This window comes from Hemiscyllium ocellatum, chromosome 18 (genome assembly GCF_020745735.1).
Source record: "Hemiscyllium ocellatum isolate sHemOce1 chromosome 18, sHemOce1.pat.X.cur, whole genome shotgun sequence".
NCBI lineage: Eukaryota > Metazoa > Chordata > Chondrichthyes > Orectolobiformes > Hemiscylliidae > Hemiscyllium > Hemiscyllium ocellatum.
In genome coordinates this window covers 82747006-82771829 of record NC_083418.1, presented here as the reverse complement: position 1 = coordinate 82771829, position 24824 = coordinate 82747006, and the positions used below count along the sequence as shown (strand labels likewise).

The window sequence follows — 24824 nt, the reverse complement described above, 5'->3', positions numbered from 1 at the left end:
CTGAGCCAATGGAAATTAGTGCATTCTTACCAATTTGTGGCTAAATCTGCTGAATGCAACTTTCCAACCAGGTCGAACCATAGAGCGCTCCACAGCTTGCTGTGATCTCGAAAGGCGACGCAAACAAGTGACTGAGCTTGATTCCTGTTGTGCTCTCACTCAGTTCAGGAACCTTTCAGTTCACGTTCTTCCCAGTCTCCCTGTGTCCATTGCACTAACTGTGCAGTCCCAGTCCCAGTCAATTCTGTGCCCTTTCATGAACAAGGGCTTGCTTTTACCCATCACCTTCCCCCCATTCAGGCTCACAGAGATGTACTGCACAGACACAGACCCTTTGGTCCAACCCGTCCATACCGACCAGATATCCTGAACTAATCTCGTCCCATTTGCCAGCACCCGGCCCATATCTCTCCAAACCCTTCTTATTCATGTACCCATCCAGGTGCCTCTTAAATGTTGTAATAGTGTCAGCCTCAACCACCTCTGGCAGCTCATTTCATACACACACTACCCTCTGCATGAAAAAGTTGCCCCTTAGGTCTCTTTTAGATCTTTCCTCTCTCACGTTAAACCTATGCCCTCTAGGTCTGGACTCCCCAACCCCAGGGAAAATACTTTGCCTATTTACCCTATCCATGCCCCTCATGACTTTATAAACCTCTATAAGGTCACACCTCAGCCTCCGACCCTCCAGGGAAAACAGCCCCAGCCTGTTCAGCCTCTCCCTGTAGCTCAAACCCTCCAACCTAGTACCTTTCTAGTAACTATAGGCCAGTGAGTCTGACTTCAGTGGTGGGCAAAGTCTTAGAGAGAATGGTAAGGGATAAGATTTATGAACATCTGGGTAGGAATAACGTGATCAGGGATAGCCAGCATGGTTTTGTGAAGGGCAGGTCGTGCCTCACAAACCTTATTGAGTTCTTTGAGAAGGTGACTAAGGAAGTGGATGAGGGTAAAGCTGTAGATGTTGTGTATATGGATTTTAGTAAGGCGTTCGATAAGGTTCCCCATGGTAGGCTAATGCTAAAACTTCGGAGGTATGGCATTGAGGATACATTAGAGGTTTGGATTAGGAATTGGCTGGCTGGAAGGAGACAGAGGGTAGTAGTTGATGGATTATGTTCATCTTGGAGCGCAGTTACTAGCGGTGTACCACAAGGATTTGTTTTGGGACCATTGCTTTTTGTTATCTTTATAAATGATCTAGAGGAAGGACTTGAAAGCTGGGTAAGCAAGTTTGCGGATGACACAAAAGTCGGTGGAGTTGTGGATAGTGAGGAAGGAAGTGGTAGGTTACAGCGGGATATAGATAAGTTGCAGAGCTGGGCGGAAATGTGGCAAATGGAATTCAATGTAGCTAAGTGCGAAGTCGTTCACTTTGGTAGGAATAACAAGATGATGGATTACTGGGCTAATGGTAGGCTACTTGGTAGTGTGGATGAGCAGAGGGATCTTGGTGTCCATGTACACAGATCTCTGAAAGTTGCCACCCAGGTAAATAGTGCTGTGAGGAAGGCATATGGTGTACTGGGCTTTATTGGCAGAGGAATTGAGTTCCGGAGTCCTGAGGTCATGTTGCAGTTGTATAAGACTCTGGTGAGGCCTCATCTGGAGTATTGTGTGCAGTTTTGGTCGCCATACTATAGGAAGGATGTGGAAGCTTTAGAACGAGTGCAGAGGAGGTTTACCAGGATGTTGCCTGGAATGGTAGGAAAATCTTATGAGGAAAGGCTGAGGCACTTGGGGCTGTTCTCATTGGAGAAGAGAAGGTTTAGGGGAGATCTGATAGAAGTGTATAAGATGATTAGGGGTTTAGATAGGGTAGATACTAAGAACCTTTTACCGCTAATGGAGTCAGGTGTTACTAGGGGACATAGCTTTAAATTAAGGGGTGGTAGGTATAGGACAGATGTTAGGGGTAGATTCTTCACACAGCGGGTTGTGAGTTCATGGAATGCCCTGCCCGTATCAGTGGTGAACTCTCCTTCTTTATGGTCATTTAAGCGGGCATTGGATAGGCATTTGGAAGTTATTGGGCTAGTATAGGTTAGGTAGGATTCGGTCGGCGCAACATCGAGGGCCGAAGGGCCTGTACTGCGCTGTATCCTTCTATGTTCTATGTTCTATGTTCTATGTAACCCTGGCAACATCCTTGTAAATCTTTTCTGAACCCTTTCAAGTTTCACAACATCTTTCTGATAGGAAGGAGACCAGAATAGCACGCAATATTCCAACAGTGGCCTAACCAATGTCCTGTACAGCCACAACATGACCTCCCAACTCCTGTACTCAATTCTCTGACCAATAAAACAAAGCCTACCAAACACCTTCACTATCCTGTCTACCTGTAATTCCCTATTCAAGGAGCTATGAACCTGCACTCCAAGGTCTCTCCATCCTGCAACACTCCCCAGAGCCTTAATGTTAATTGTAGGAGTTCTGCCCTGATTTAGAACGAGGATTTTATTTTCTGCAGAGATCTGCAAGCTGCCAGTAAGTAACCTGTGTTTCTCCACGTGAGTCCTCAGTTACTGTGTGGATGGGTCATTGCTGGCTCTGTTAATTATTTAATAATTTCAGATAACTGATCTCTCGAAAATTGAGCAGGGAAAAAAACTATTGCTGTCTTAAGACTTCCTGGGAAAAAAAGAAAAATCATTAATGACAGATTGTCAGGTGCTAAGAACGAAATTTCCATGGAAGAGGCAGATTGTTTGTTCTGATTCCCACTCTGACAGAATCTGAACAAAACGTCAATCCATCTTTTCTGTTTTCAGAGCTGAGCCCAGCTGCTCTCTGTTCCTGAAAACTCTGTTTTTGTCTAATTTTTCTGTCTTTTTGGTTTAGAATATATCATCTTTTTAACCTTTCATTTCTCGAAACAAATATTGTGCACTGTGCTGTCTTCACTTGCCAAATTATTTGAGATTGGGAAACAGTTGATCTGAATTCATTGAAATTTCTTCAGATTTAAGCCATTCAGAGTTGGGGTGACACACACTGGCCAACTCTGGGAAGTGCAACTTCAGTCAGAAAGAGAAAGTAATTTTTACAAAAGGTAAAAAGAAACAAAAATCTTCCCCAAATATAAGGATTTAGGAAGCGAGGAACAGGAGGAGGCCATTCAACCCCTTGAACCTGCTCTACCCCATTCAGTAAGATCATGAGCTGATGTTATGGACTAGGCCAGACCACTCAAAACATTCTTCAGCAGGAAACCCAGACTGTAACCAGGTTGGCTACCAGGTTTTAAAGCAGGCAAAAATGTATTCACAAAATTACTGATTGAAACACAAAGAACAGAATATAGAATATCCACAGAACTTAGACTATCCCAAACTAGACTTAATTATGCTGTTAAAAATGTGTTGCTGGAAAGGCGCAGCAGGTCAGGCAGCATCCAAGGAGCAGGAGAATCGATGTTTCGGGCATAAGGCCTTCTTCAGCTCATGCCCAAAACATCAATTCTCCTGCTCCTTGGATGCTGCCTGACCTGCTGCGCCTTTCCAGCAACACATTTTCAGCTCTGATCTCAGGCATCTGCAGTCCTCACTTTCTCCTTAATTATGCTGTTCCAAATATACACAATAATAAACAAATCCCTTAAACACAGAGCACAAAAAAAGAAACATAGGCTTACAGGTTGATGTTAGAAGGGCAGAAGGAGAGAGAATCTCACAGTCTGTTTCCACATAACCCACTGCTGCACTCTTAACTAAAGTTCTGAACCGAATTGCTCAGCTGGAGAGCTGGCCGCACCTCCTTGACTTATACAGATTACTTCTAACAACATAAAAAGGCCTCCCAATACCCTTTTATCTCTGTCAAACCCAGCTGTTTCGGAGCCTGGCCTGTTTATGACCCCTCTGAAAGAAACCAAGGACACAGTTTCCTTGTGAAAAGGAACAGCTTTTGGAAAAAGGACCAGCTTTGTGACACTTGCCCCTTAAAAAAACCCCATCAAAATCCAAAGGTGGCTTCATTTTTAAAAGCCTTCAAAAAACAAATTGGTTAGTACTCTAAAACACACATATACACTGATGAAACACATGCAAACATGCACACCCGCATTCGGATTGAGGCCATGGCATCACACGCCTCTGTGTCTCATTCGAATCTCGATAATGCATCGACAATCACGTTTTTGTGACTTGCCACAGACACAAAGTGAACGGCTGCAACTACAAGCTCCATCGAAACAGTCTGGCATTTTTATCCTTAAAGTTTTCCACAAATGTCAATGGGTTATGATCAGTGTATACGATTGTCTCAGATGCATTGCTGGTAATATAAACACTGAAATGTTGTAATGCCAACACCAAGCTTAAAGTCTCTTTCTCCATCGTTGAATATTTCTGTTGATGAATGTTCAACTTCCTGGAAAAATACCCAATGGGTCTTTCTATTCCCTCATCATCCTCCTGCAGGAACACCGCACCACCACCCAGGTCACTGGCATCGATAGTCAACTTGAAAGGCTTTGTGTAACCTGGTGTGGCTAACACTGGGGCAGTGGGGAACACAGTGTTCAGGCTGTTCAATGCCTTTTGACAGTCCGCTGTCCACTGCAGCCTCTTACCCTTTTCTACCAATTCAATGAGTGGAGCAGCCACACTGCGAAAGGTCACCACAAACATTCAGTAACATCCACTCAATCCCAGGAACCGTAGTACTGCATTTTTTGTGGACAGTGTGGGGAAATTCCCCCATTACTTTTGTTTTTACATCCCGTGGGGCCATTTGTCCATGTCCAATAACATTCCCCGGGAAGGTGACTTGGGCTTTGGCAAACTCACTTTTAGCCAGGTTTACCACTAAGCCGGCCTTCCAAAGTCAATCAAACGATTCCAATAAATGCTGAAAATGTTCCTTCCTGTGACTAAAAATCACCAGGTCATCAACATACACCACACAGTTGGGTAATCTGACAATGACCTTATTAGTCAGTCTCTGAAATGTGGCTGGAGTGTTTTTCATACCAAATGTCATGACTTTGAACTGATACAGTCCATTTGGCGTTACAAAAGCCCAAATTACTTTTGCTCTTTCTGACAAAAGTACCTGCCAGTAACCTCTGATCAAGGGCAACTTAGAAATGTTAGTTGATTGTCACACTTTCTCGACACAGTTCTCCAACTGTGGAATTGGATATGCATCAGTCTTTGTAATAGCGTTGGCTTTGCGATAGTCCACACATAACCATTGGGTACCATCTGGCTTTGGCACCATGACGATGGGTGAGCTCCAGTCACTGTGACTCACTTTGATTATGCCATCTTGGAGCATGCGCTCTGTCTCCTTCTGAACCTGTGCCAACATTAGAGGGTTATGCCTATAAGAATGTTACTTAATTGGAACAACATCTATATCTACCCCATGCACAATTCGAGTGGTGCTGGAAAAGCACAGCAGGTCAGACAGCATCCGAGGAGCAGGAAAATCGATCTTTTGGGCAAAAGCCCTTCATCAGGCTTTCCTGATGAAGGACATTCCTGATGAAGAGTTTTTGCCTGAAACATTGATTTTCCTGCTCCTCGGATGCTGCCTGACACGCTGTGCTTTTCCAGCACCACTTTAATCTTGACTCTAATTTCCAGCATCTGCAGAACCCACTTTCATCACCATGCACAATGAGGTTAGTCCTTCCCAGTTTATTTCCACACATTACATAGAACATAGAACATAGAAAAATACAGCGCAGTACAGGCCCTTCGGCCCTCGATGTTGCGCCGACCGAAGCCTACCTAACCTACACTAGCCCAATAACCTCCATATGCTTATCCAATGCCCGCTTAAATGACCATAAAGAGGAAGAGTCCACCACTGCTACTGGCAGGGCATTCCATGAACTCACAACCCGCTGAGTAAAGAATCTACCCCTAACATCTGTCCTATACCTACCATCCCTTAATTTAAAGCTGTGTCCCCTAGTAACAGCTGACTCCATTAGCGGAAAAAGGTTCTCACTGTCAACCCTATCTAAACCCCTAATCATTTTGTACACCTCTATCAAATCTCCCCTAAACCTTCTCTTCTCCAATGAGAACAGCCCCAAGTGCCTCAGCCTTTCCTCATATGATCTTCCTACCATACCAGGCAACATCCTGGTAAACCTCCTCTGCACCCGTTCCAATGCCTCCACATCCTTCCTATAGTATGGTGACCAAAACTGCACACAATACTCCAGATGAGGCCGTACCAGAGTCTTATACAACTGCAACATGACCTCAGGACTCCGGAACTCAATTCCTCTACCAATAAAGCCCAGTACACCATATGCCTTCTTCACAGCACTATTTACCTGGGTGGCAACTTTCAGAGATCTGTGTACATGGACACCAAGATCCCTCTGCTCACCCACACTACCAAGTAACCTACCATTAGCCCATAATCCATCTTCTTGTTACTCCTACCAAAGTGAATCACATTGCCCATGTGACAGTAATAACTCTTTCAGGTCATTTCGATTTTCTTGGGAAAAGTAACTCAATAATTCATCCCAATTTTTGACAACTTCCTCATTATCCAATTTGATTTGAAGAATGATCAATTCAGAATCCTCTGAATGTGGTTCTCCCTTCTGTGCTGTCATCATTAACACCTTCCCCTCTTGTTTTCCTTCCCGATCAAAATACCTGTTGAGCATAATCACATGACACACTCTGTGAGATTTCTTCCTGGCTGGAGTCCCTATCAAGTAGTTCCCCTCACTCAATTTCCTCTTGATTTGGTAAGGTTCACTAAACCTCGCTTTTAAAGGTTCACAAATTACTGAAAGGAACATTAATACATCATCCCCAACGGCAAAATTGCAAATTTTTGATTTCTCATCCATTTCATCTTTCACTGTACACTGTGAATGCTGTTGAGCTGACTCTCCAGCTCGATTCAATCGTTCTCTAAAATTTGACACGTAGACCAAATCGGTAGTCTCTGAATTCTGACTTATTAATTTCTCCTTAATCAATTTTGATGGTCTTCTTAGAGACAAAGAGTCACAGAGATGTACAGCACAGAAACAGATCCTTCGGTCCAACTCGTCCATGCCGACCAGATATCCCAACCCAATCTAGTCCCACCTGCCAGCACCTGGCCCATATCTCTCCAAACCCTTCTTATTCATATACCCATCCAAATGCCTCTTAAATGTTGCAATTGTACCAGCCTCCACCACTTCCTCTGGCAGCTCATTCCATACACGTACCACCCTTTGTGTGAAAAAGTTGCCCCTTAGGTTTCTTTTATATCTTTCCCCTCTCACTCTAAACCTATGACCTCTAGTTCTGGATTCCCCCAACCCTGGAAAAAGATTTTGTCTAATTACCCTATCCATGTCCCTCATCATTTACTAAACCTCTATAAGGTCACCCCTCAGCCTCCGACGCTCCAGGGTAAACAGCCCCAGCCTGTTCAGCCTCTCCCTGTAGCTCAGATCCTCCAACCCTGGAAACATCCTTGTAAATCTTTTCTGAATCTTTTGAAGTTTCACAACATCTTTCTGATAGGAAGGAGACCAGAATTGCACGCAATATTCCAACAGTGGCCTAACCAATGTCCTGTACAGCCGCAGCATGGCCTCCCAACTCCTGTACTCAATACTCTGACAAATGAAGGACGAATAAATACCAATCACCTTCTTCACTATCCTATCTACCTGCAACTCTACTTTCAAGGAGCTAAGCACTCCAAGGTCTCTTTGTTCAGCAACACTCCCTAGGACCTTACCAGTAAGTGTATAAGACCTGCTAAGATTTACTTTCCCAAAATGCAGCACCTCACATTAATCTGAATTAAACCCCATCTGCCACTTCTCAGCCCATTGGCCCATCTGATCAAGATCCTGTTGTAATCTGAGGTAACCTTCTTCACTGTCCACTACGCCTCCAATTTTGGTGTCATCTGTAAACTGACTAACTGTACCTCTTATGCTCACATCCAAATTATTTATGTAAATGACAAAAGTTAGTAGACACAGCACCGATCCTTGTGGCACTCCACTGGTCACAAAACTCTTCAAAAATGTCAATCAACTTTGTGAGACATGATTTCCCACGCACAAAGCCATGCTGACTATCCCTAATCAGTCCTTGCCTTTCCAAATACATGTACATCCTGTCCCTCAGGATTCCCTCCAACAACTTGCCCATCACTGACGTCAGGCTCACCGGTCTATAGTTCCCTGGCTTGTCTTTACCGCCCTTAAACAGTGGCACCACGTTTGCCAACCTCCAGTTTTCTGGCACCACACCTGTGACTATCGATGATACAAATATCTCAGCAAGAGGCCCAGCAATCACTTCCCTAGCATCCCTCAGTGTTCTAGGGGACACCTGATCAGGTCCTGGGGATTTATCCACCTTCATGTGTTTCAAGACCACTCGCACTTCCTCCTCTGTACTATGGACATTTTTCAAGTTGTTGGAGGGAATCCTGAGGGATGGGATGTACGTGTATTTGGAAAGGCAACTGTGCATGCGAAATCATGTCTCACGAACTTGATTGAGTTTTTTTGAAGAAGTAACAAAGAGGATTGATGAGGGCAGAAAGGTAGATGTGATCAAATGGACTTCAGTAAGGTGTTCGACGGGGTTCCACATGGGAGACTGATTAGCAAGGTTAGATCTCATGGAATAAAGGGAGAACTAGCCATTTGGATACAGAACCGGCTTAAAAGTAGAAGACAGAGGGTGGTAGTGGCGGGTTGTTTTTCAGACTGGAGGCCTGTGACCAGTGGAGTGCCACAAGGATCGGTGCTGGGTCCTCTACTTTTCATCATTTATATAAATGATTTGAATTAGTAAGTTTGCAGATGGCACCAAAATTGGAGGTGTAGTGGACAGTGAAGAAGGTTACCTCAGATTACAACAGGATCTGGACCAGATGGGCCAATGGGCTGAGAAGTGGCAGATGGAGTTTAGTTTAGATAAATGTGAGGTGCTGCATTTTGGGAAAGCAAATCTTAGCAGGACTTATCCACTTAATGGTACGGTCCTTGGGAGTGTTACTGAACAAAGGGACCTTGGAGTGCAGGTTCATAGGTCCTTGAAAGTAGAGTGCCAGGTAGATAATATATACTTTCCTTTATTGATCACAACATTGAGTATAGGAGTTGGAAGGTCATGTTGTGGCTGTACAGGACATGGGTTAGGCCACTTTTGAAATATTGTGTGCAATTCTGGTCTCCTTCTTATTGGAAGGATGTTGTGAAACTTGAAAGGGTTCAGAAAAGATTTACAAGGATGTTGCCAGGGTTGGAGGATTTGAGCTATAGGGAGAGATTGAATAGGCTGGGGCTGTTTTCCCTGGAGCTTTGGAGGCTGAGGGTGATCTTATAGAGATTAATAAAATCATGAGCACCATGGATAGGATAAACAGACAAAATCGTGGGGTGTGGGGGTCGACAACTAGAGAGCATGGGTTTAGGGTGAGAGTGGAAAGATATGAAACAGACTTAAGGGGCAACGTTTTCATGCAGAGGGTGGTCTGTGTGTGGAATGGGCTGCCAGAGGAAGTGGTGGAGGCTGGTACAATTACAGCATTTAAAAGGCATCTGGATAGGAAGGGTTTGGAGGGATATGGACCGCGACCAGATTAGGTTGGGATTTCTGGTCGGCATGGATGAATTGGACTGAAGGGTCTGTTTCCGTGCTGTACATCTCTATGACTCTATGACTCTAATCCTTTTTGCTGTGATATTGTGTAATGTGATTGCCTCTGGAAATCTTGTCGATGCATCCATTATTGTTAATAAAAACTTATTTCCACTTTTTGTTTGAGGTAGGGGGCCTATACTATCAATCAAGACTCTTGTGAAAGGTTCCTCAAATGCTGGAATAGGTATTAAAGGTGCAGGTTTTATTGCTGCCTGTAGTTTTCCAATTATCTGACATGTATGACATGTCTGACAAAATTCAACTACATCCTCGTGTCGTCCAGGACAATAACAATGTCTTTGTATTTTAGCCTGTGTTTTCCTCATTCCCCTAAATGACCTCCAAGAGGTAGCTCATGAGCCACTCACAGCACGTCCTTTCTGTACCCTACTGGCAAAACAATTTGATGAACTTCTGCCCATTCCTCATCTACTGCTCCTCGGATGCTGCCTGAACTGCTGTGCTCTTCCAGCACCACTAATCCAGAATCTGGTTTCCAGCATCTGCAGTCATTGTTTGTACCCTGTTTTTGCCTGTTTTCACACAGCCCCCACTGCAGCACTGACTCAACCAAGACTCCAGCTTCTTGGACAGACCATACCCCTTTCATTATATAGGTCACTCCTAAAACATTAGCTTTGGCCTCAAGTCTCATCTGTTTATGTATAAACAAAAAGGCCTTTCATCTCTGCACCAACCCAGTTGTTTCAGAGCCCGGCCTGTTTCTGGCCCCTCTGAACAAAACCAAGGACACTGTATCCTTGAGAAAAGGAACAGCTTTTCGGAAAAAGGACCAGCTTTGTGACACTAATCTGTGGCCTTTGGCCCATATTATACGACATCCTCACTTTATAAGAATTTGTCTATCTGAGATCTAAATGTAACAATTGAATTAGCACCAAACACCATTTGAGGAAGAGAGTTCCAAACCTCCACTACTCTTTATATATCGAAGTGATTTCTAACATCTCCCCTGATGGGCCTGGTCCTATTCCTGAGACTATGGCCCCTGGTTTGTGCACCTTCATCTAGTTTAACTTTATCTACCTTGTCTTTCCTTGTTAATATCCTGAAGACCTCAATTAAAACACCCATTAATCTTCTAAGTTCTAGAGAATAAAGGCCTAATGTGTGTAATCTCTCCTCATAACATAACCCCTGAAGTCCAAGTATTATCCCTGTAAACCTATGTTAAACGCCCTCCAGGGTTAAAACATCGGTCCTAAGATGTGCTGCCCAGATCTGCTCATGGTCCCCTGCGTGGGGTCTAACAAGGGTTTTGTGTAACTGCAGCATGATGCCTGCAGCCCTGTATACCAGCCCTTTATCCATTGGCCTTCCTGCCTATTTTCTGTATTTGAAAGAGCTAAATACCTGAACCCCAAAGTCTTGTTGGACATCCACTGTACTTAACTTGGTACCTTCTGAAAAAAAATACCCTGATCAATCCTTTTTTGATCTGAAATGGAAAACTGCGTACTTGCTAATATTAAAATCCATGTGGAGTATTGACATTAGCCATGATCGAGGGCTGAGTGGCCTACTCAGGCAGCTGGTTCTTATATTTGAATAGTCCACCACAGTAAACCCTGACAGGAAGCCTCATTGAAGAAGAATCTTTCAATCTACTTTTTAAGTTTCTCCAGTTTTGTGTCTGTTTGAGTAATTGTTGGTGTTTTCGTTTTGCTGAGATTGATGGTTACACTGAAGCAAACCTGCCAATATTTTTGAGGCCATTCACAGGGATAAGCTTTCACTTTAAGTTGGGTTTTCATTTTAAGCTAATGTCTTTGGCAGCTCTATCCAAGCTGCTGCAGATTGATGCATTGAGCATTCTCCAGTGTTTTTGGTTTGGGATCCAGGTACAATAAAGCAAAATGATGCAGGCAATCCCCTGCAGCAAGTACAGTGACAGTGTGGTGTCCCACTACAGCAAGGCCATGGTGATGGGGTAGCCAAGACTCAATCCTAGGGCATGAGCCAACGGATGAAACCCACCTGCCAAGAGAAGGAGGCAGGAGATTTGACCTCCATTTTAATAATGGGCACTAGTCACACTGTGATTACACTGTCCCTGTCAGGTCCAGTATCTCTGCCTTGCTTTATACAACTCTGCCTGTCCCTGAATTGTCCTGTTCCCCACATTACCCACACCTTTCACTTTGTGATCTGGAATGATAATGAAAAGGACAGAAAGTATAACTTTAAATAGCGATTGAATGATACCACTATGTTCTCAACCAATTCCAGAACAACCTCCCCTCATATTCCTCAAGACTGCACATGGTTCTCGTTTCTCAGAGGTCATTATGATTTGTACTGAATTATTCCAAAAGTATTGTAGCAATGCAAAGAATAAAATTCATGGATTAGGGTGTCACTGACTGGGTCAGCATTTACTGTCGATCCCAAATTGCTTTAGAAATGTTGATGATGTATAACAACTTACTGCTCATATCCATATTGTTTCTATAGTCATTGGGATATTGAATGGTTTGTACAGGACTGTGTATGTAGAAAGGGAAAGGCAGGTCCTTGCAAGTCATATTTATACATTCATACCTGTCATATCACTGGAATTTAATAAAACACAGCTATGAGATCAAACATAACTTTAACTGCCCCAAAACAATTCAAATCTTCTAATTTTTATGATACATATGATAATGATGTTTGGTTGTGTTTGATTACACCATTTAAATACAGTAACTTGCAACCTATGCATATTTAATCAGTGTACCTCCAATTTATTACCGCATTCAGTTCTTATCAATGAGTGTTATCATTTAATTAAGAACTCATTAGCTTCAGTGTCTGGTAAATATTGTGAGTCTGTGTGTGAGGGATGCTGTACTGTGAGATTTCGGAGAGTGAGTCTGTGTGAGAGAGATGCTGTACTGTGAGATTTCAGAGACTGAGCCTGTGTGTGGGAGATGCTGTACTGTGAGATTTCAGAGACTGAGCCTGTGTGTGAGAGATGCTGTACTGTGAGATTTCAGAGACTGAGCCTGTGTGTGAGAGATGCTGTAATGTGAGATTTCGGAGAGTGAGTCTGTGTGAGAGAGATGCTGTACTGAGATTTCGGAGACTGAGCCTGTATGTGGGAGATGCTGTACTGAGATTTCAGAGACTGAGTCTGTGTGTGGGAGATGCTGTACTGAGATTTCAGAGACTGAGCCTGTATGTGGGAGATGCTGTACTGAGATTTCAGAGACGGTAAGCCAAGATGATTAATCAGATGGTGATTTCACCTCCTCAGAAACTCCATTGACCCTAGCAGCTCAGCTGGAAGTCCCAGTGGAAGTGATCAAAGCTTTGAGGAACGGTGGTGCTCACCTGGATTTCAGAGCGAAAGATGGAGTAACACCTCTACACAAAGCTGCAAAGGCCAAGAACCAAACCGCACTTATGGTAAGATAATGGATGGCAACAGGAACTACACCAGAACCATGTACTCAGCCAATTTTGACACCATATTCCTCCATACCCACAGCTTGTAAAAATCTATCTCAACCTAAGGCTGTCAATCTATAAACCTGATGAATTAATGAGCTTATTAATTAACCTAACAGCTTCTGCTTTTGAAGGGAGACAGTTCCCCAATTCTACCAGCATTTGAGTGAAATCTTTCTTCACAATTTCCAAACTACTCTGTGAATTGTCTGTTTCTGATTTTAAAGTGATGTCTCCTGGTCCTCAATCCCCCCATTAATAGAGAAATTCTCTTTGCGCACCAGTGATTCCTCGAGCCACTCTACAAACCTCAGTTCCAGCAAAGCCCAATCACACAAACTCCGAGACTATTCCTTTCATCAGAGTGGGTGAGGACTCTGGGTCTGTACTTGATGAAGTTTACAAAGATAATGGAGATCTCATTAAAACTTACAGAATACTGGGAGGCCTGGATGGAATGGATATGGAGAAGATGTTTCCAAGAGTAGGAGAGACTTGGACCTGAGGGTAGAGCCTCAAAGTGAAGATATGACTCTTTGGAACTGAGATGAGGAGGAATTTCTTCAGCCAAAGGGTGGTGACTCTGTGGAACATATTGCCACCCTGGGCTGCAGAGGCTAGTTATTGAGTGTGAGTTTTGAGAAGATTTGTAGCTCAGGTTGATGTTCTTGTTGGAGGTTTGCTCACTGAGCTGGAAGGTTCATTTTCAGATGTTTCATCTCCATACTAGGTGATGTCATTTCCGGTGGTGATGCCATTTCCTGTGGTGATGTCATTTCCTGTTCTTTTTGGAACATAGAACATAGAAAAGTATAGCACAGAACAGGCCCTTTGGTCCACGATGTTGTGTCGAGATTTAATCATAATGTAAAATATAATAACTTAACCTATGCACCCCTCAACTCACTACTATCAATGTGCATGTCCAGCAGTCGCTTAAATGTCCCTAATATCTCTGCTTCCATCACCACAGCTGGCAGCGCATTCCATACATTCACAACTCTCTGTGTAAAGAACCTACCTCTGACGTCTCCTTTATACCTTCCTCCTAATCTCTTCAAATTATGACCCCTCATACCAGTCAATCCTGCCCTGGGGAAAAGTCTCTGGCTATTGACTCTATCTATTCCTCTCATTATTTTGTGTACCTCGATCAGATGTCCTCTCTTCCTCCTTCTCTCCAGAGAGAAAGGTCCGAGCTTATTCAACCTTTCTTCATAAGGCAAGTCCTCCAGTCCAGGCAGCATCCTGGTAAACCTTCTTTGCGCCCTCTCCAAAGCCTCTGTATCTTTCCTATAATAGGGCGACCAGAACGGGACACAATATTCCAAGTGTGGTCTCACCAGGGACTTGTAGAGCTGCAGCAAAACCTCACAGCTCTTAAACTCGATCCCTCTGTTAATGCAAGCCAAAACACCATATGCTTTCTTAACAACTCTATCCACTTGGGTGGCAACTTTGAGGGATCTATGCACTTGAACACCCAGATCCCTCTGTTCCTCCACACTGCCAAGAATCCTGTCTTTAATCCTATATTCAGCATTCAAGTTCAACCTTCCAAAAGGCATCACTTCACATTTATCCAGGTTGAATTCCATCTGCCATTTCTCAGCCTAGTTCTGCATCCTGTCTATGTCGCGCTGCAGCCTGCAATAGCCCTCGATACTATCAATGGCATCTCCAACCTTTGTGTCATCTGCAAATTTACTCACCCACCCCTCAAACTCCTCAATCAAGTCATTTATAAAAACTACAAAGAGCAGAGGCCCAAGAACAGAGCCCTGTGGGACCCCACTCAACACTGACCTCCAGGCAGAATACTTTCCATCTACATTCACTCTCTGCCTTCTGTCAGCCAGCCAATTCTGAATCCAGATAGCCAAATCTCCCTGTATCCCATACCTCCTGACTTTATGAATGAGCCTACTATGGGGAACCCTATCAATTGCCTTGCTGAAATCCACATACACCACATCCACTGCTCGACCTTCGTTGACCTGTCTTGTCACCTCCTCAAAGAACTCAATAAGATTTGTGAGGCATGACCTGCCCCTCACAAAGCCATGCTGACTGCCTTTAATCACACTATGCTTTGCCAAATTGTCATAAATCCTATCCCTCAGAATTCTTTCCAAAATCTTGCTGGCCACAGGCGTAAGACGAACTGGTCTGTAATTGCCAGGGATTTCCCTCTTGCCCTTCTTGAAAAGAGGAACAACATTTGCCTCCTTCCAGTCCTCCGGTATGACTTAGCAACTTCCTTTCTCACTTCCCGGAGCAGCCTGGGATAAATCTGGTCTGACCCTGGGGACTTATCAGTCTTAATGTTTGCCAAAATTTCCAGCACATCAACTTCATCAACCTTCATCTGGTCAAGCCTCTACCCCAGCTCCTCCAAGTTCTCATTCACAACAAGTTCCCTTTCCTTGGTGAAAACCGAAGCAAAAAACTCATTTAGGGCTTCCCCTATCTGCTCAGACTCCACGTACAAGTTCCCTACACCATCCCTGACTAGCCCTACCTTCTCCCTGATCATTCTCTTATTCCTCACGTATGAGTGAAATGCCTTTGGGTTCTCCCTAATCCTTCTTGCCAAGCCTTTTTCATGCCCCCTCCTGGCTCTCCTCAGTCCATTTCTGAGCTCCTTTCTAGCAAGCCTGTAAAGCTGTGCTAGATCCTTGCTTCCTCCACCTTTATGTAAGCTGCCTTCTTCCTTTTGACCAGAAGCTCCTCTGTTCTCTTCATCCAAGGTTCCTTAATCTTACCCCTTCTTACCTGTCTTAGAGAAACAAATTTGTGCATCATTAGCAACAATTGCTCCTTAAATAGTCTCCACATGTCTGCTGTGCCCTTTCTGTGGAACAGTTGCTGCCAGTTTGTACTTCCCAACCCCTGTCTGATAGCTTCATAATTTCCTTTTCCCCAGTTAAATATCTTCCCTTGGCAACTGCTCCTTTCCCTCTCCCAAGGCTATGGTAAATGTGAGGCAGTTGTGATCACTGTCACCAATGTGTTCTCCCACCGCGAGGTCTGACACCTGTCCTGGCTCATTGCCGAGCACCAAATCCAAAATGGCCTCTCCCCTCATCGGTCTGTCTACACACTGAGTAAGGAAACCCTCCTGAACACACCTGACAAAAACGGCTCCGTATAAACCATCTGCACTTAGGAGGTTCCAGTCGATATTGGGAAAGTTGAAATCACCCATAACAACAACCCTGCTACTTCTGTATTTTTCCAAAATCTGCCAGCCTATGAGTTCTTCAATGTCTCTATTGCTATTAGGGGGTCGGTAGAAACCCCCCAATGTGTTGGCTATTCCCTTGCTGTTCCTAACTTCTATCCATACTGACTCAGTAGACAAACTTTCCTCAACAACCTTCATTTCTGTAGCTGTGATGCAGTCTCTAGTTAACAATGCTACACCCCCTCCTCTTTTTCCACCCTCCCTGTTCTTTTTAAATGTTCTAAACTCTGGAACATCAAGCAACCATTCCTGCCCCTGTGAAACCCACGTCTCTGTTATGGCCACAGCAACATAACCCCAAGTAATGTTCCATGCTCTAAGTTCGTCACTCTAATTTCTGACACTCCTTGCATTAAATCAGACACACTTTAACTGATCCCTTTGTTTCATTGCATGAGAAACCTTCCCAATAGATTCACTACATCCTGTCACTGCCCCATCTACAACTGTCCCCCTCTCAGACATGTGGCTCTGATTCCCACCCTCCTGCCAAACTAGTTTAAACCCTCCCGAACCACATGAGCAAATCTCCCACCCAGGACATTTGTGTCCCTCCAGTTCAGGTGCAACCCGTCCTTCACGTACAGGTCCCACCTTCACCAGAAGGTATCCCAATGGACTAGGTATCTGAAGCCCTCCCTCCTGCACCAGCCTCGCAGCCACATGTTAAGCTGCATTCGCTGACTGTTCCTCATCTCACTATCTTGTGGCACCGGTGACAACCCTGAGATCACTACTCTACTCGTCCTGTTCTTCAGCTTCCAACCTAACTCTCTGTAGTCACTTTTCAGATCCTCAGTCCCTTTCCTGGCGATATCATTGGTCCTAATATGTACCACGATTTCTGGCTGCTCACCCTACCCCTTCAGAATCCTGTAAAACCGATCGGCGACATCCCGGACCCTGGTACCGGGGAGGCAACATACCTTCCGGGAGTTCCGTTCCTGACCACAAAATTTCCTGTCAATCTGTCTAACTATTGAGTCGCCTACCACTAGCAATTTTCTATTTTCCCCACTTCCCTTCTGAGCTACAGAGACCTGACAACTATGGCTTTTCCCTGGTAGGCTGTGGGAGAAAGTGAGGACTGCAGATGCTGGAGATCAGAGCTGAAAATGTGTTGCTGGAAAAGCGCAGCAGGTCAGGCAGCATCCAAGGAACAGCAAATTCGACGTTTCGGGCATAAGCCCTTCATCGTCCATTCCTGATGAAAGGCTCATGCCTGAAACGTCGACTCTCTTGCTCCTTGAATGCTGCCTGACCTGCTGCGCTTTTCCAGCAACACATTTTCAGCCCTGGTAGGCTGTCCCCACCAGCAGTATCCAAAACGGTATACTTATTGCTGAGAGGAACAGCCACAGGGGATCCCTGCTTTGACCGTCATATCCCTTTCCTTCCCCTCACAGTAACCCAGCTGTCCTTCTCCTCTAGGGAGTGACCACCTCCCTGTACATCCTCTCAATTTCCCCCTCAGCCTCCGGATGATCCGCAATTCATCCAGCTGCAGCTCTAGTTCCTTAACTAGGTTTTCGAGGAGCTGGGGTTGGGTGCACTTCCCGCAGATGCAGTCGGCAGAGACCAGTGAAGTGTCTCTCACCTGCCATATTCTGCAGGAGGAGCATGCAGCTGCTCTAACATCCATATCCGCTACTCTGAAAGCCCGCACAGAACTAAACGAAGGTAGAGAAGAAAAAATTTAGAAACCTAAAAACTTAACGAGTTTGCAGACTCTTAGTAAGGTTAGAGGTGCTGGGTGGGAGGGAGGCCCTATGGTGTAGGATCTCTGGTTTAGATCTCACCCACTTAAAAACTTCCCAGGAGCCCTTTGCTCCTCCCTCGAAACCTCTCGGCAAATGGAGGCCCTGACGCCTGGGATAAGTGTTTTAAACGGTTAGACTCCCCCTTCCCAGCAGTCCTTCGCTCCTCCCTCTCAGTGAGTGGTAAATGGGGTCCTAGTCGATGTGTTTGTTGATAGAGTTCCAGTTGGAATGGCATCCTTTGAGGAATTCTGGTGTGTGTCTCTGTTAGAGAATTCCTACAAGGATAGAATTCAACAAACACATCGATTTGGACCCCATTTACCATCTTCTGAGAAAAAGAACAGGAAATGACATCACCACAGGAAATGACCACCAACCCAAGGAAACCTAGACACATAAATATAAAGCAGGTCACAAACACCAGCGCTTCACCAGATGCTCACTGATTGTGTTACCTAGTATGGTGACAAAACATCTGAAAACAAACCTTCCAGCTCAGCGAGCAAACCTACATCCAGTTATTGAGTGTCTTTAGAAAGAGATGGTAAAGTTCTCGATAATAGAACATAGAACATGGAACAGTACGGCACAGTACAGGCCCTTCGGCCCATGATGTTGTGCTAAGCATTTATCTTAATCTAAGATCACCCTAACCTACACACCCCTCAATTTACGGCAGTCCATGGGCTTGTCCAGCAGTCGCTTAAATGTCCCTAATGTCTCTGACTCTACTCCCACCTCTGGCAGTACATTCCACACACCCACCACTCTCTGCAAAAAGAACCAACCTCTGACATCTCCCCTAAACCTTCCTCCAATCATCTTAAAATTATGACCCCTCATGACCCCCATTTCTGCTCTGGAGAAAAGTTTCTGGCTATCGACTCTCTCTAAGCCTCTCATTACCTTGTACACCTCGATCAGGTCACCTCTCTTCCTCCTCCTCTCCAATGTGAAAAGCCTGAGCTCACTCAACCTCTCTTCATCAGACAGGCCCTGCAATCCAGGCAGCATCCTGGTAAATCTCCTCTGCACCCTCCCTGAAGCACCTACATCCTTCCTATAATGAGGTGACCAGAATTGGACACAATATTCCAAGTGTGGTCTAACCAGGGTATTATAGATCTGCAGCATAACCTCACAGCTCTTAAACTCAATCCTCCTGCTAATGAAAGCCAACACACCATACGCCTTCTTAACAACCTGATCAACTTGGGTGGCAATTTTGAGGGATCTATGCATATGGACCCCAAGATCCCACTGTTCCTCCACACTGCCAAGACTCCTGTCCTTAACCCTGTATTCAGCATTCAAATCCAACCTTCCAAAATGAATCACTTCCCATTATCCAGGTTGAACTCCATCTGCCACTTCTCAGCCCAGCTCTGCATCCTGTCAATGTCATGTTGTAGCCAGCAACAGCCCTTGACACTATCTCCAACACCACTGACCTTTGTGTCATCGGCAAACTTACTAACCCACCCTTCCACTTCTTCATCCTTGTTATTTATAAAAGTTACAAAGAGCAGAGACCCAAGAGCAGATCCCTATGGGACACCACTGGTCACCGACCTCCAGGAGGAATATTTTCCATCCACTACCACTCACTGTCATCTTTCGGCCAGCCAATCCTGTATCCAGACAGCCACATTTCCCTGTATCCCATGCCTCCGAACTTTCTGAATGAGCCTACCATGGGGAACCTTATGAAATGCTTCACTGAAATCCATGTACATCACATCCACTGCTTGACCTTCATCAAGATGTCTTGTCACATCCTCAAAGAACTCAAAAAGGCTTGTGAGGCATGGCCTGCCCCTCTCAGAGCCATGTTCACTATCTTTAATCAAACTATGTTTTTCCAAATAGTCATAAATCCCATCTCTCAGAATCCTTCCCAGTACCTTGCTTACTACTGACTGGTCTGTAATTCCCAGGGATTTCCCTATTACCTTTCTTGAACAGAGGAACAACATTTGCCTCCTGCCAATCGTCTGGTACTACTCCCATGGAGAGTGAGGATGCAAAGATCCTCGCCAGAGACACAGCAATCTCATTCCTCACTTCCCATAGTACCCTCGGATATATCTGGTGTGGCCCTGGGGATTTATCTACCTTGGTGTTTCCCAGAATCTCCAGCATATCCACTTCCTTCATATCAAATTGTTCAAGCCTATTAACCTGGTGTTGTCATTGTCAACAAGGTCCCTCCACTATCCCTGATCGGCCCTACCCTCTGTCTGCTCAATCTCTATAATAACCTGGATTATCCCTGCTACCCTCCTTAATCAAGGGGACACATTAGCAATTCTCCATTGTTACTGCACCCTTCCTATTTCTGAGCTCTGCCCATATTGCCTCACTGCTCGAGTCCTCCATAGTGCCCTCCTTCAGCACAGCTGTAACCAGTAATGTAACTCCTCCATCCCTTTTACCTCCCCCCTCTATCCTGCCTGAAGTATCGATATCCTGGGATATTTCATTGCCAATCATGCCCTTTCCTTAATCAAGTCTCAGTAATAGCAATAACATCATACTCCCAGGTACTAATTCAAGCCCCAAGTTCATCTGCCTTACACACTATACTCTTACATTAAAACAAATGCACCTCAGACCACCAGTCCCTCTGCGTTCATCATCTGCTCCCTGCCTACTCTTCCCTTAGTCACGCTGACTTCATTATCTAGTTCCTTACAGACTTTAGTTACTACCTCCTTCCTGTCCATTAACCACCTCATTAGGTTCCCATCCCCCTGCCACATTAGTTTAAACCCTCCCCAACGGCGTTAGCTAAAGCCCCCCACACCCCCCCCCCCCCCCCCCCCCCCCCCCCCCCAAGGATATTGGTTCCAGTCCAGCCCAGGTGTAGACAGTCCAATTTGTAACAGTCCCACACCCCCAGAACTGGTCCCAGTGTCCCAATAATCTGAACCCCTCCCTCCTGTACCATCTCTCAAGCCACGCATTCATCCTGAATATTCTGTCATTCCTACTTGGACTCTCATGTGGCACTGGTAGCAATCCTGAGATTACTACCTCTGAGGTCCTACTTTTTAACTTGGCTCCTAACTCCCTAAATTCTGCTTGAGGGACCTCATCCCGTTTTTACCAATATCATTGTGTGTGTGAGTTCATGTGTTTGTGTGTGTGCGCTTGTTTCTGTGTCTGTGTGTGTGTGTGTGTGTGTGAGAGAGTGTGTCTGAATGTGTGTGTGTGAATGTGTGTGTAGGTGTGCCTGAGTATCCGTAGGTGTGTCTGAGTGTGTGTGTGTGTGTCTGAATGTGAATGTATGTGTGTATGCCTAAATGTGTGTGCATGAGAGTGTGTCTGAATGTGTGAGTGCATGTGTGTGTGTCTGAATGTGTGTGAGCGTGTGTGAATGTGTCTGTGTATGTATGTGTGTGTATGTCTTAATGTGTGTGTATGTTTGTGTGTGTGTGAATGTGTGTGAGAGATTGTTTGTGTCTGTGTGTGTGTGTGTGTGTGTGAGTGTGAGAGATTGTTTGCGTCTGTGTGTGTGTGTGTGTGTGTGTGTGTGTGTGGGTTTTGGGTTTCAGCAGCTAACAAGTGGAGTTTGTGATGGGGCCAATATTTACATGAAGAAAGTGTCTTCTGATCCAGTACAGTGTGTCAGTGAAGCAGAGACAATGGACCGTTGAAAGAGGTGTTCAGGAAATAATGTGAAGGGATGCAGATTGTTGAAATTGGTTACTGGTGAATGAGACATCACATACATTACAGAAACAGGCCAATCAACACAACTGCTCCGTGATGAGGAAGGGTCAGTGGATCCAAAATATTAACTCTGCTTTCTCTTCAATCATAGCGCAAAAACAAATTATTACAAATGCCAGAAATCATAGCTGCTGTCTCCCTGCACTCTCTGGTCCCTCTCCTCAGCACTCCTGCACATGTCCAATTTCAACATTTACATTTGATAACTGTGAGGGAGCACAGGGCCAGCACTTGAAAAATACTGGAGCACGGAATTCCCAATCTCAAATTAAAAATTAAACCTAAGCTTGCAGAAATAAAATAACTAGCAAAATATCTAGAGTGGAACTTAGGAGTATTTTTTTCACACAAGAAATGTTAGGAATCACTAGACTCCCTGAAAGAGTGGTGTCGGCAGATTCCATCAGCATTTTCCAAAGCCAGCTTCACACATATTTGCAGAAAAGCTGGAAGATGAGAGGATATTTTTCATGAAGAAGTGTGGGATGACCTTGTTTTTGATCGTTCCTTGCCTTTTGTGGTACTTGTTTGGAAATTGATATTACGGTCACTCTTTCCTCAATGCTTCCCTCCTCAAACATGCATCACTTCATTCCCCGGAACATATCCCAAACTGCTGAATACACATTGTACAGATTTTAAGAATATCCTACCTTCCTTGCCCTTTACAATTTCAGTCTATATCCAAATGATTAAAACATCCCTGTATCAGTAAAGTTCTTGAATCTTGCTGCTGGTTTGATAATAAACTTTCAAAGTTCAAATCTCAGTTTTAGCCGAACATCTGTTTGATTTTTGTATATGTTCACCTCCACCTTCTCGAGGGCAACTGGAAATAGGCAATTAATGCTGGACCAGCCAACCACGCGCACATCCCACAAATTAATCTTTAAAAATGAGGTCTCAGTGTTTACCCTCTAGAAGGGTGAGACTTGATGGGATGAAAATTGTTCCTGCAGTCAAAGTAAACATTTATTTGGCATTTTATATTTCCAGATAACGATGAACAAGACCATAAGACCATAATCTTTATTAACTTGCAAGTCTGAACTCAGTCAAAATGAAAAGACACAGTCTCTGAGGCTGAGGTACAGTTATTTATCCAACTGCCCAACAGAGGGCCTCCCAGAGCAAAGCATGAAACTAAACTTGTCACTGGTTTATGGTGAATGAGACATCACTTACAAAACCGAAACAGACCAGTCCACACAACTGCTCTGTGATGAGGAAGAGTCACTGGATCCAAAACATTAACCCTGCTTTCTCTCCACAGATGCTGCCAGACCTACTGAACTTTTCCACCAGTAGGTGTTTTAGTTTCTGATTCCTAGCCTCTGCAATTCTTTCAGTTTTTGGCTATTTGCTAATGTAGATGCTCTGCACCAAGCTCCCCAATTGCCATTTCATTTAAAATAATACAAAAAAACAAAGGTTTCTGTTTCTACCAAATAAAAACTGAAAGATCCGTGGATGGTGGAAATCTGATAAAAGACAGGTGTTATTGGAGAAACTCAGCAGGACTTGCAGCATCTATGCAGAGAAAGCACAGTTAACAGTTTGACTCCAGTGACCCTTTCTGAGAACTGATTTCAGTGAGCAGTACATCCATGTCATTAACGAGGAGTACTCCCATGTCGTTAACGAGGAGTACTCCCATGTCATTAAGGAGGAGTACTCCCATGTCGTTAACGACGAGTACTCCCATGTTGTTAGCGAGGAGTACTCCCATGACGTTAACGACGAGTACTCCAATGTCGTTAGCGAGGAGTACTCCCATGTCGTTAACGAGGAGTATTCCCATGTCGTTTGCGAGGAGTGCTCCCATGTCATTAGCAAGGAGTGCTCCCATGTCGTGAGTGAGGAGTACTATGTCGTTAATGAGCAGTACTCCCATGTTGTTAATGAGGAGTGCTCCCATGTCGTTAGCGAGGACTACTCCCATGTCGTGAACTAGGAGTACTCCCATGTCGTTAACGAGCAGTACTCCCATGTTGTTAACGAGGACTACTCCCATGTCGTTAATGAGGAGTACTGCCATGTCGTTAACAAGGAGTACTCCCATGTTGTGAATGAGGATTGCCCCCATGTTGTTAGCGAGCAGTACTCCAATGCTGTTAACGAGGAGTACTCCCATGTCGTTAGCGAGGAGTACTCCCATGTCGTTAGCGAGGAGTACTCCCATGTCATTAACGAAGAGTGCTCCCATGTCATTAGCGAGGAGTACTCCCATGTTGTTAACGAGGAGTGCTCCCATGTCGTTAACGAGCAGTACTCCAATGCTGTTAACGAGGAGTACTCCCATGTCGTTTGCGAGGAATATGCCCATGTCATTAGCGAGGAGTACTCCCATGTCATTAACGAAGAGTGCTCCCATGTCATTAACGAGGATTGCTCCCATGTCGTTAACGAGGAGTGCTCCCCTGTATTGAACGAGGACCACTCCCATGTCGTTAGCGAATACTCCCAAGTCGTTAATAATGAGTGCTCCCATGTCGTTAGCGAGGATTGCTCCCATGTCGTTAGCGAGGAGTACTCCCATGTCGTGAACAAGGAGTACTCCCATGTCATTAGCGAGTACTCCCATGTAGTTAATAAGGAGTGCTCCCGTGTTGTTAGCGAGGAGTACTCCCATGTCGATAACGAGGATTAGTCCCATGATGTTTGCGAGGATTGCTCCCATGTCGTTAACGAAGACTACTCCCATGTTGTTAATGAGGAGTACTCCCAATGCCATTAACGAGGTGTACTCCCATGTCGTTAACGAGGAGTACTCCCATGTCGTTAGCGAGGAGTACTCCCATGTCGTTAATGAGAAGTGCTCCCATGTCGTTAGCGAGGAGTACTCCCATGTCATTAATGAGGAGTGCTCCAATGTCGTTAACAAGGATTGCTACCATGTCGTTAACGAGGAGTACTCCCATGTCGTTAACGAGCAGTACTCCCATGTCGTTAGCAAGGAGTACTCCCATGTTGTTA

At 44.7% G+C, this 24824-nt stretch overlaps 1 protein-coding gene across 7 annotated transcripts in view; it reads left to right on the top strand.

The window, feature by feature from the left end:
* LOC132824520 (SH3 and multiple ankyrin repeat domains protein 2-like) overlaps positions 1-24824 on the top strand; it is a 1314713-nt gene that overhangs the window by 275555 nt on the left and 1014334 nt on the right. For all 7 annotated transcript variants that reach the window (XM_060839149.1, XM_060839148.1, XM_060839147.1 and 4 more), the window contains one exon: positions 12913-13064. In XM_060839149.1, coding sequence (XP_060695132.1) covers positions 12913-13064 — 152 coding nt within the window. The remainder of the gene's footprint in view (positions 1-12912; positions 13065-24824) is intronic.